Source organism: Pholcus phalangioides, unplaced genomic scaffold (assembly GCF_987345545.1).
Source record: "Pholcus phalangioides strain wild (caught in Gottingen) unplaced genomic scaffold, Ppha-v1.0 ptg000011l_1, whole genome shotgun sequence".
NCBI classification, from domain to species: domain Eukaryota; kingdom Metazoa; phylum Arthropoda; class Arachnida; order Araneae; family Pholcidae; genus Pholcus; species Pholcus phalangioides.
Window position 1 is genome coordinate 51,897,205 of NW_028301604.1, and position 13,298 is coordinate 51,910,502.

At 32.5% G+C, this 13,298-nt stretch overlaps 1 protein-coding gene across 4 annotated transcripts in view; it reads right to left on the reverse strand.

Moving 5' to 3' along the window:
* Sec24AB (Protein transport protein Sec24AB) overlaps positions 1 to 13,298 on the reverse strand; it is a 139,397-nt gene that overhangs the window by 41,661 nt on the left and 84,438 nt on the right. For all 4 annotated transcript variants that reach the window (XM_089239646.1, XM_089239649.1, XM_089239648.1 and 1 more), the window contains 3 exons: positions 8,864 to 8,919; positions 6,208 to 6,309; positions 1,441 to 1,542 (listed from right to left, as the gene is read on the reverse strand). In XM_089239646.1, the coding sequence (XP_089095772.1) occupies positions 1,441 to 1,542; positions 6,208 to 6,309; positions 8,864 to 8,919 (260 nt within the window). The remainder of the gene's footprint in view (positions 1 to 1,440; positions 1,543 to 6,207; positions 6,310 to 8,863; positions 8,920 to 13,298) is intronic.

A 13,298-nucleotide genomic window follows, 5' to 3' on the forward strand; every position in this document is an offset into this window, starting at 1 on the left:
TTTTCTTCAAACCTGTTTAGATAAAAAATCAATCTTTTGACTTCTAAATGAACTTTTAAAGGGAAAAAAATACTTCACCATAACATAATTACTAGGGCTTGGAATTTTATGACCCAAAGGTCATAAAAATCTAAGCCCTGTGCGTGTATTAATCACTATACTATCATAATTTAGGATGTAGGAAAAATGTGGCATAACAAGGCCAAAAATTAAGCCTGGGAACTTTTTGTACAGCTGGTGTACATTTCTTTTGGTAGACACAAAAAGAGGAAAACTAATTTTTAAAAGTGGTAAATTAAAAACCAGCTAACATTTATAAAAAAAATTAAGAGCTGGAATGATTCTAAACCATCTGACACTCGGTCTCAGTTATGGCAGTTGAAAGAGTTTCTACTGTATTTTTACAAGCACATATCGGACTACAACTCCTTCTATCAACTTGAGTAAAAGATTTTTCCACTGCAGTTTTTCCCACAAGCTTCCAATTGTCAAAATCATTATAATTTTGAAATGAAACTACTAGTTTTAGTTACTTAGATTCAAACCAGTAAAAGTCCATGTTAAAAAAAATTATGAATTTAACACAATTTTTAGTTTTTCTATTAGCAGTATTCAACTAGGGGGAAAAAAGTTAAATTAGTGTATGAACGATATTGGCATAAATGCCACAAGCTCTAAAAAAAAGGTTTTCAAAAACCAGAGTATCTCGATTTAAATAAAATGTTTAAAAAGAAATAACTGATCTATATCAGATACTTTTGATACTTCAAGCAATTTTGAATATTATGATTTTTTTAACTTGTGATTTAATACAAGTAAATAGGGAATAGTAAGGTTCATATTTTAATTATTTACACATTAGTATTTAAACAAATGGGATGAAATCATATTTTTTGGGTGAAAAATCAGGTTGGTAAAATTTAGTTTTTCTCATACAATTAGGAGATTTTAGAGAAAGAGGTTTCTAGAGAGAAGAGGTATCTTCCCAGAACTTTCTTTTATATGGAGAAAGTAAAGTTGTTAAAGAGAGTTAACTGTATATATAGATCTTTTTTATCAAATACAAATTTCAATACTGTTTTAAACAGAATTTGTGATTGGTATGCTAAATCACGAAAAAAAAAATCAGTTTTTTTTTTAAGCAAGATCTTTAGAGCTTAATACTATCTATAAGTAGAAATGAGAATTATAATTGTTTTAGAAATTATCTAATCCCACTAATAAGTTATCATTTCAAACTCAGAATTAAAAAGTAAATATTGAATAAAAATAAAAAAAACTTGATTTCTATAAATAAAAAAAAATCTGATTTGTTTGACTTTTTTTAATTATGATTTTTATCAACCCTGTCAAAAACAAAAACATCATAGCAGATATTCCAAAAATTACAGCAAATATGTACTTAGTTTCAACAAACTCAATAAAAATAAATCAACTGACCTTGCTAGCTCTCTGATTCGGGTCTTCTCTGTTTTTCAACGAGCCAGGTCCACAATTTGCTAAGCATGTTTGAATTACTGTTATCCTGCCACCAATTGGAGCCTACAAAGGATAGATTATGATGCAAAAACAAAAAAAAAAGTGACAAGTGAAAAGGAAATTTGTGTGCGCAATGACATGCAATAATACATAGTTTTACATCAGAAAATCAGTAATTTTTGTATTAAATTTCAACAGTTATAATTGCTTCCATAAAATGCACTTATGATAATCACTACTGTGCATTTTTCAAACGAATACATGAAATTAGATATATTTTATTATTCAATTTTACTAACTTGCAAACCTAAAAATTAAGTGAATGGCTAAAAATAAAATACTACTATGAATTAGATATTTAAAACTATTGAAAAATCATAATTGCATTCTTTTTATTTGTGTATATGGTGTACAAGCTCAACCTGTGGTCAAAATGTGGCCCACAAAGCTGAACCTAACACTATCAGACCTCAATATTTCCAACTGGTGAAAAATCTATATTGCTTGATTCTCAGTTGACTAAAATCTATAGTGGGGGTCATTTCCACCAAAAAATTGTGATCCTATACTGAGCCGGAGGGAGCAACTGTCCGGATGGCAGTTTTAGGTGGGAATAAAGAACAGTTATAAAATTACCAAATTTTAAAGTTGTGGGGACAGCAGAATCATGTTTGCACCAGGCAGCAAAAATCCTAGTTACAGCCCTGATCCTATATTCAGAGTTGTCTTAATGAGTTTTGAGGTGTCTAGCCTAACATTTTGTGACCTCTCTTCAAATTTCATAGCTGCCAACTTTTGAAAAAGAAAATTAGGGAGATTTTTGCGCAGACCTGTATTTTATAATAAAACCACTCCCTAATACAAAAGGGATTTTTCCAAATAAAATAGGGATTTTCCACAAATAAAAGTTGAAGTATAGGGAATAAAATCCCTGCGCAAAAAACAAGTGAAATTGGAAGCCAAAACTTCAATGGTGATTTTTTGTGTTCAATCTGAAACGATGTGAAAAAACATTCTGCGCAAATGACCGCAAAATCATCGGAAGATGAAGGGAAAAAAGCATCAATTTTTGAAGAACACATGACATTTTGTGACACTTGCTGGATGGTTTTTTTTATTTCACATGGGTGATGATGTCAGTCTTTCCACCACGACCAATGTTTATGTCCTTAACACAACTTGTATAAAAAGAAAAAGGCTGCCTTTTACTGGAACGTTTGATGAAAGGAAATTCATCGGAATAAGTATCTTTAAAATTAATTAAATATTATTTTGCTTATCAGTATTCATGTTTTGTTATTGCACGTACGTAACTTCATCAAAAGAGGAAGTTTTGACCACATGCACGTCACTATAATCTTCAATTATTATCCAGAACTATTGGCAGCTAAGCTATTTCCCTGCACAATAAGACAAACAACTTTTCTTGTTACCATCAGAGGGTTCGTAAAACTTCCTTAAAAGGGAATTTCCCACTATTCCCCCTATTTACGATGTGTAACGTCATTTTGAAAGGGGAAAAAAACAGAGGCAAAAGTCGTTTTGCCCCACAAGAGATTCCTTAAGTATTGTTTTCAGAAGCGGGGATTCTTTTTAAATAAAGTAGGGAATGTTTAGGAACAATTAGGGATTTTTTGTAATTTTCGTAAAAATTCAGGAGATTTAAGAATTTTTCGGAAAATCAAGAGATGAATCTAAAATTCGGGAGACTTGGCAGCTATGAAATTTTTACCCCTTCAGAAAAACCTGTCTTTTTGTGATAAAGCACTGAATGTAACTGCCACCATTAAAATTAAATGGAAGAAATTTTAAGGAAATAAAAATATCTAGAATGAAAATAAAAATCAATCAGGAGCCTTCTGTTTCACTTGAAGTGCTGCCCACCCATCAAGGCGAAACTGATTACAGACGTGCCAACTTTTGGAATTCTGAGATTCTTCCGAAGGGGGGGGCCACGGTGGGAAAACATATTTTTAGCCGAGTACCACAGCTGCACAATCAGTACCACAGCTGCACAATCGCGTGTTCCAAACCCAGATTTTCACCAAAGGCAAAATATGGGGTATGGGGCCTGAGCCTCCTCCTCCATGTCTTAAGGAATGGAAAATTTAAATATTGGTGAAAATAGTCTTATATATATTATGTTAATTTAAAATTCTTTTTGAGCATTAGTGACCCACAATTTCTGTGGAAGAAATCCTTCTGCCCCTCTAAAAGCTGATTCTATGTACACATCAGTGGTTTTTGCGATGAGATGCGGTGACTATCACATAGCAGCTAGATAAAACTGTGGATATTCAAGGTAGAGTTTTTACAGATTCCATGCTTTTTTTTCTGAACGATCTCAGAAAATTTTTTACATTTTGAACAGGCATTCCAAATCTTTTACGATTTTTCAAAAAATGTGCATTCGCAATCTTGTAAGAACAAGGTGAATTTACGCCGTATATAGCACTGTCTTTAAATGCCGGCAGATAGCAGCGAAAATACCATAATTTCCGATATGTAACTGGAGGGGGAAAAAGTTTGCAGGGGAATAGAAACTCAGAAATTCTCTTTGAAAATTCTGTATACTGCCCCTCATTAAGGGAAACAACACTAAATATCTTCAATAACCCACGTTTACATCAATGCAGTGCAGTATACAAAGTAGTAAAACCACTTTTTCAAGGTAGCATATTGTGATAGACTGTGAAAAGAAGAAAAGAGAAAGGGTAAAAATGTTGGGGGAAGTTTTTTCTCTCTATACTTATTCATTTTGGAACTAAAAAAGAATGAGTCCTGTAGGACGCGTGAACCAAATTTTTATGCATCCTTTTTCGAGATTTCAAGTATTTGACTATAGCGCATCAATGGCATCTCTGAAAATACTATAAAATTTGTGTCAATTGGTTAATTCGTTCTTTCATAATAAAAGAAAGAAGAATTATAGGGTAAAGGTATACAAAAAAAAAAAAAAAACACTTTGAATGTGATTGTCTCATATTGAGAAATTAATTCTAACTGAATGAGAAATAATATTTAGTTCACAGGGTTCGTACGTCCTTACAAGCTCCTTAAAAAGTCCTGACTTTCATTTCCTCTTTGGAAGGGCCCTCATAATTCCTTACTTTTTACAGTCAACCTTGAAAAAGTCCTTATCTTTTTTCTCTGAAGTGATGATCCTTCTTAGAATATGCACGCCCTATGGTGATGAATAGTATTGTCTAGAAAAATAAGAGAAAGCTTCCCTCTAGTATAAAGAGGGAGAAAAGAGAAAATAAAATTCCTCCTCTGTAATAGTAAATGTGAAAGCAGGGGAGGGGATTAAAACATCCAATGGTTGTGCATAATTGCCAACCATTATGATTTTATCGTATTTAGTATGATTTTAGTAAATTAATACGATTATACGCTTTTGCTTCTTATAAAAGTATGATTTTTTACATAATCAATAAATATTGGCATTTCCTGCCTATGTCACAAACTGGTCAGTGTTAGTGTATATTTAATTTTAATGGTGGCAGGTTTATTCAGTGCTTCATCACAAAAAGGCAGGTTTTACTGAAGGGGTAAAAATTTCATAGCTGCCAAGTCTCCTGAATTTTAGCTTCATCTCTCGACCTTCTGTAAAGTTCTTAAATCTCCTGAATTTTTTCCCATCTTAAATCAAGGCAAAATTTCTTTGCCTTGATAAAATCATCTTAAAAAGTCAGGTAGTTTAGAAATACCAAAACTTGTTTTTTTAACGTTGACCTCCATTTCATTAAGTTCAACGAAAAATTCCCAATAGGAAATTAATTTCCATTGGCCAACACTAGTATCTGCCATCTACTAAGTACTGAATCATTAGTATGACTCCTCAAAGATCAGGATTAGAAAGTTCAACAAGGTCATTCAGGAAAATATTAAACAATGTCAGATAAATATTAAATTATAAAAGAAATATTAAACAACAATACAGCCCTGTTTTAAACCAGTTTGGGTCAAAAAATTGTCAGTGAAGCCTTTCAGTTAATCGCACCCCCCTTCCCGTCAAATTAATCTTACACAGGGCAACAATAACACGGACGAACTTACAACTAAGACTTTATAAAAAGAATGTTTCTATTAATATGATTGAACACGCCTTGAACCAAATGAAAAAAGCAAAAAGTTTTTCCCCTCATTGTGATTTGTTTATTATATTTATCATGCTGTTTTATTAAGATCACTTTATCGCAATGAGTTCACCAACAGTAAAAACATTTTCCAACTAGATTCTTCATAAAAAAACTAACTAGAAAACAGGTTTAAAGAACCAGAATTAATTTTGGGCATTATTTGCATGACCAAACATTCCGAATTTCTGGGACATTCCTGTATGTTCACATAATTTTATAATAGATCATTAGTACAAAGGAAAATTCTTGATGAGAGAAGAAACAAGTAACAAGTAAAAGATAAGCACTTTTTTCCAATGAAATGGCCAGAAAAAAAGACCAGATCTAGTTGGAAAATAATTAAGTTGGCAACACTGAAGGTTTTGAAGGTTGGCAGCAACCTCCAAAAGATAAAAATCCTGTATGTAACTTCCTTATCAAAATCCTATTATTTCTCTAAAAATTTGACAAACATACTTTGCATGTTCAAAATTTTTTATGGGCATAATATGAAACAACATAAGTAATATATGAGGTAGCTATATGACCAATACAAAATTTCTTTCATAATAAATGCACAATTTTGACATGAAAGAGAAAATAATACCATTAATTTATAAGCTACTTGAAGTGCTGCTCCTAAACAATTGCTAGAGTCAAAATTACTGGAAAATCTTTTTGGAAGATCTTCCAACAAATGCTTTATTAGCTGCAAGAAAACAAAGGAAAAAAAACCACATGCATATATAATTTAATAGAGACTTGATTTCATGAAAGTAAATATAAAGTTCATGTAAGTATAAAGCAATTGTATATTCCACTTATTAAAATTAGTGATTAATGCATCAAATGATGAGTTGTTATACAGTGGATGAATATTTTGAACATTTCGTCAAAATTAATATTTTTCTTGATTTTTCAAAGAAATATCGCTAATATCTAATGCTGATTGGAAATTCATGATAAAACACTATAATAAACAGATCTAATAATCCCATATGAATTGTTCTGAAGTATATGTTTTTAAACAAGAACATACTTAAGTACCCTATTGATTATACACCCAGTGTGTGAACCTGAAAAACCCTTGCATTATTTGATACTGTGTTGTCAGAAATTACAATTCACGAAGTATATACATGTGGTAGTCTCTTTTTAAGAAATACTGAAAATAGCTTTTATTAATAACTTTTTAACGTCACACAATTATGTGTTTTAAGATGGGGAGCATTTCTCTGGCAATATATCCGCATTGAATAGGCACGTAGATAAGAAAGAATATGATGGTGACCATATGGTCTGTATTTTACTGGACATCCTTTTAATTAGGATAAATTGTTCTATAAAAATATTTTCTACGGCCGGGATTACACTATAAAAGTTGCTGTTTGAATTTCTTGCGTACAACAAAAAAACAGCAAGATTTACTTTTTTACAGAAGGGAACATCTTTAACCAAATTTTATTATGTAATTATGACTTCTCGTGGCAAATAAATACTTATAGTGCATTTTCTGATGGTACTAACAACAATGATTTGCAAGAGATAATAACATCAAAAATTTAGTGGTGCACGATAATGGTGCCTCTCGATATAAAGATAGTTCTGTTGCGATCGGATATGGAAATCGAATGCTAAAGTCATCCATTCAACATGCCCGAGGTCATCAAGGCATCTAAATCAGCTGGGTATGTATAGGAAAGATCTTCCTCTGCTGTCACACACACTTCAGTTCTGCCTTTGTTCCATTTTATACCGCAGCACTGGTGAAGCAATGTCTGTTTAATCTTAATTGTTCTTAATGTGTTGTTCTTAATTGTTCTGCATGTGTTGTTCTTAATTGTTCTGCATGTGTTGTTCTTAATTGTTCTGCATGTGTTGTTCTTAATTGTTCTGCATGTGTTGTTCTTAATTGTTCTGCATGTGTTGTTCTTAATTGTTCTGCATGTGTTGTTCTTAATTGTTCTGCATGTGTTGTTCTTAATTGTTCTGCATGTGTTGTTCTTAATTGTTCTGCATGTGTTGTTCTTAATTGTTCTGCATGTGTTGTTCTTAATGTGTTCTTAATTGTTCTGCATGTGTTGTTCTTAATTGTTCTGCATGTGTTGTTCTTAATTGTTCTGCATCATGTTATACAAATGTTAATAAACTAATCTTTAAGTCGACACGTCTTGCCACCTCATTTAACTCTATAATGCCCAAATTGCCCGAAGTCGGCCGAGTAGGTTAATGCCCATAACCGCCTCAAGTCGGCCCAGCTAGGGGGTATGTTTTGGTGGGCTTTTGTCACCAACAGGGAAGAAGATGAAATCTCTTGTCAGAGGCAGGAACGGAAAAGACAACTGCAATGCCCTATCAATGGGATTTTAAAAGCTGATGTACTAGAATGTTCCTTGAGAATGTAAAATGCATTGAGTACCCTTAGTCCAAAGAGATAATACTGTGAAGAAAGGGGTGTTTTCAGTAGACAAATTATCTCCCGAAAATCCATTGAAATGAAAGGGTGAACGTCAATGCAAAGGGTGGCATGAATAGAAACTCATGGAGAAAATGGGGGGAGAGGGAAAGTGGCTGAAATTTGGACGAGTCCACTTCGAACACAAAAAACTTGGTATTTTCACGACCCTCCCAGGTTTTCTATTTGGGCGTTAAAGAGTTAAAGAAGTTCTACAATATTTTTTCTTGGTGCATAGAGTATAATTAGATTAAAATCCTGAGATCCCCTTCAAACCCGACTATTCAGTTTTTGGAATTTTCGAAATGTTTTTGCATTTTTGATACTAAAAAAAAACATTTAAAACATCAATGTCTCAGCAAACCTTCATTTTTTTCAATTTTTATTTTTTGTGAAGAAATAATTCATTTCATTCTAAATTTTTCAGCCAAGATGATGCAGTGTATATATATTTATATCTCTCTCTCTCTTTACATATAATTTAACAACAAAATTCTGTAAAAAATTATGTTACATAACCCTGAAACACTTTCTCTTGGAAGCTATTTTAAAACCTCCTGAAAGTTCAACTTTAAGTGCTGCCCTCTGATGAAAGCCCCAAAAATTCATATTCACCATATTCCCAACTCGAAACTTAGACAACCTTTAAGGGCTTAACTCTGTGAGGTCAAAAGAAAAAAAATTGTACAAGTAGGAGCAACCCACACATTTGTGGCACAAGGGTCTGAAAGAGATATAACAGTAACCATTTTAGTAATTGCAGATTCTACAGCTACAGATGATAATTTACTATGCATAAGCAACTTACAGTTTTACATTCATGAAGGTTAACCAGTATATTGTCAGGTGAAGGAAGAAAAACATCTGGAAATGAAAAAAAACACAAACTGAAATATACAAATATTTTACTAAGTTCTTTTTATTTTACTAAATATGTGTTAACATTTTATTTCAGGTTAATGAATAAAAACATATGCACATAAAAGAATGCAAAAATATTTCCTAGCATTTATATACTGTATCAATGCATTTTCAATTGTCTTGGGAGTATTTTTCTCAAAACCAAAGGATCATATTAGGATTACCACTGAAGGTTTTGAGATGCAAACAGAGGTAAAGAATTGAAGGACTTGCAACAGAAAAGTTAGCTCTATTTTTGCACTTTTAAGTCTACGTTCTTGTTAAAAAAAACCATCTCTCCTTAGTTTGGTACAAGATGATAGTAACTCCAGCAGTTAGTTCCTGTGTGTTTCTCAATAGATAGATCTAATAATCACAGCATTGGAGCGAGAAAGGGGTTGCTGCTGTGCAGTGGTGGCTCGCGGTCAAGTGTTCTGGGGAACACCATAACAAAATTTCATTTTAAGATACCAATAGTTGATTTAAACACAAATGTTTTTTTTTTTTAATTTATTTATTCTAATTAATTAATTCACGCTCAAGTGAAAGCAGTATGCCCGACAACAATTTTGTTCACAAGATGCTGAATTTATGCAGGGTGTCTCAATCCACTGTTGGACAGACTGCTTAAAGGTCCCTACATACGCTCAGTTATAACTGCGGAGTCCTATTTACACGCCAGGCATAACTGAGGGTGTGTAGGGGCTGTCAGTTGAAATGCACAGGCAACCTGAAGGGAATGGTTGTTCAATTCGGTATAACTGCGCAGTTTTCCCCCCTTCCTTATATATATTTCTGCCGTTCTTTCTTTCCTCTTCTTTATTATTGATAACGAAGCTGAACAATGGTAACTGAGTAATTTGTTTTGAGGAGACTGATTGCCTTTAAATTAGAAGAAATTTTTCTAATTTTCACGATATTTATTTTTTTACAATTTCATATCGAATACAGAAATCAAAATAAAAATTTTAGAAATACTTTGACCATTGTTCACATTCAAAATTTTTTTTCTGTAATCAGTCTATTTTCAATGAATTTTTTCCGAAATTATAAACACCAAAACACACATAAAATCTATATTCAAATAATATACTATGGCAATTAACTATTTATTGATTATTTGTAGAAGGGTTTCTTAACCAGGGGGTCCCATGACCTAAGGATGTGAAAAACAATTAACTCTAGGGCCGTAACTAGGATTTTTGTCACTCCTTCAAACTTTAAAGTTCGATAATTTTATAACCACCTAAAATTACTGCACCCTGAATTTTGCCACCTGGAGCAGTTCCCCCCCCCTAGTTTCAGCCATCATTAACTTGTTTTTGCATAGCCTATATACTAAATATTATTGGGTCTTTTTATATTACTAACAGTATTATACCGTCACTTTTATTTTATTGGCACAAAGGGCCCGTGAAACACAAAAGGGTTAAGAGATCCCCTGATTATTTTATTAATTATAATTTCCGGGCCAAACAAAAAAGACTTAGAACCAGCTAACTAAAATATGAAGCAAAATGTTCTGATAGTGATAACAGGGCCGTCATTTCAACTTATCCCGGGGGGGGGGGGCAAAGCACATGTACTCAATGTATGTACATATATATATATATATATATTTGTATCAGGGTTGGCAAGGTTTTGGACAGTACGGTAAATACTGTGGTTTTTACCGTACTGTCCAAAACAACCTATTTATAAGTGAAAAACTTTGCAGTTTGATGAAGAGGTAACTCCTATATTCAAATAAACTTTATATTATATAAATTATATTATTTTATTAAAATTACATTAAATATAATAAAATTTTGTAATTCAAAAGAGTATGTGCAAAGGGTTATATGAATGATATCAGGTTATCAAACAATTGAAAACTGAACTGTCTTGAGGTTAAATATTAGATTTATTTAAACATGAAAGATACAAGAATGGGATAGAAATTTGTAACATGAAAATTAGAAAAAAGCAATAGATATATGACTACAGAATGAAATTGAACTTACATAATAATCGGACAATAATAATTAAGCGCAGCTGTACCTTTTAACATTTGATAACACATAACTAATTTAGCTGCGTTATCTGTGCCAAGATTTCTAAGATAACAAAATTTGAAAATATTTTTTTCAATTGATGCATAACCTGGGGGACACAAAAATAAAAAACAATGTGTTAAAGACAGTCTTTTGATCAGCCTTAGTCCAGTGTTTTTCTTATTGCTGTTCTCCATGTGATAGAATTATAAATATAGCTTGAATTTAGTCAGTGAAATATTAGCTTCTAGCCTCATAAGAGCAACAATTTAAATTTAGCAAAAATTTTGGGTCTTGAAGTCTTATCATATAGGCATAATCAGTATCCTGTCCAAAACCTCAACCCTGATTTGTATATATATACCATTTTTAGTGTATTTTCAAAAGCCAAGGGGGACAATCCCCCTTGCCGGGCCCAAGTAATAAGTAAAGAAAGCTTTTTTCTCTGCTGAAAAAAACTCTCAGATCAACTGATGAGAAAATACCATTTATTTTTTCAAAACGTGTTGTATAGGCTTAACGAATAAGTAAATGAATAAAAGAATCCAGTACCTATTTAACTGAGGAGTTTAAGTATATTATTAGAGCTACTCAGTACTAGGGAGGGTTATTTACAATGTGTTTGAAGAATTCAGAAATGGTTTATTAACTATAGGGGTACGCACTTATCTGACCTTTTCTTTCTCCCTGTCTCTCAATATTCGTATAATCACGGATACGAATTTACAAAGCTTTTTTCATTTTAAAAGAAGTTACTTATCCGGATTTTTCTCGGAATCCGGAATGTACTTTCAAGAATACACATAAAACAAAGACAAGTAGAAGAGCAGTCGAACAGCCTTGAATAGGTATCTTCATCCATTCTGAGAAAATTATGTCAATTTTTGGTGCAAATTTCAATTCCTGTAATAATTTAATGAGCGAAAAAATTGCTGCCTTTTCTTTAATCAACCTTCGCACCACATTAAAGGTCTTTTTTTCTTTTTTGGAAGTAATAACTTTTACTGCCGTAACCACAGGGCCGTAACCGTTACAGGGCCGTAGCACACCTTCTCTGGGTCCCGGGACACATTTTCTTGCCCCCCCCTAAAAATATACAAACTAAGGGTTTATTTTATGTGATTAGCCCATTCGGTTAGAGACCCCAAAACAGTGCCCCGGTTGCCCCAGCCTAGTTATGACTAAACTACATCCAAAGCATCATTTGTGGAAATCATGTTGGAAAATTTTGAACTTTAGAGCACTCGCTGAAAAAATTCGAACTGATTGACAGACGCAAAGAAAGAGATCAAAGAATGAAAATATCCCCACAGATCACCTAGAAGCGGTTCCAGAGACTTTGCCTGCACAGATATAACTGAGTAGTGTGTGTGGATGTACCGAACCGTTCAGTTATACCTGCGCAGTTATGCCTGTGCAGGTATAACAGTGTGAGTAGGGGCCTTTAGGAGTGGGACAAAAAAACAAGATGAAAAAGGTTTGGTAGGGTAGACATATATCCAGCCATTTATTCATAATTGGAATTTTTGTACTTAGAAATGAAGTGGCGGGATGTGTTCTTTACTTTGAAGACTGCCACGGTTTTTCATTGCAAATGAGACATTAGTGTATCCTATGAAAAATAAATATAAGTACAGCATATTTATTGCATGTTATGTTCAAATTTTTTGCATATGCAAAAGGGGGAGGGGGTAAATCAATTTCTATTCAAATTCTCACAACTATATTTTCCACATACAAAAAGTGGAACAAACCCCCTTGAATGAATCTTTTAAAAAAACACTGAAATTGAAAACTTCTATACTACCATTTCGAAATCTGCAGCGGGCTGTAGTTTGCCTATCACTAACTTGACCAAAAGTTTTTATATAACATACTATAGAAAAAACATTGAATAATACTAATCTAAAAAACAGACATTTTTATAACATTCATTATATACGCGGGTGATATCCTAACGTTTTCTTACAAAAAGGCATGAATTTTTTTTTTAATATTTCAAATTCCATCACCAGAATAGTTAGTTATTATCTACAGATGATGCTGTAAACAGAATTTATAATTTTAGCGTCACCTGTCGGCAATAAAAAAGGTAACTATTCTTATAACATTTTTATTTAATAAAATCCTGTACTTCTCTGCAAACTAAATAGGTTTTTTTTCGAATTAATGAATTGTTTTTTTGTTTTTTTTTGTTTTCCCTAAAAAATTTCTCTTTTGAATAAATTTTTCACACACTTAGGATAATGTGCTGCCAGCTATCAGTGAAACTTTCAAAACTAAAATTGGTATTTATTGTACTCGTAAATA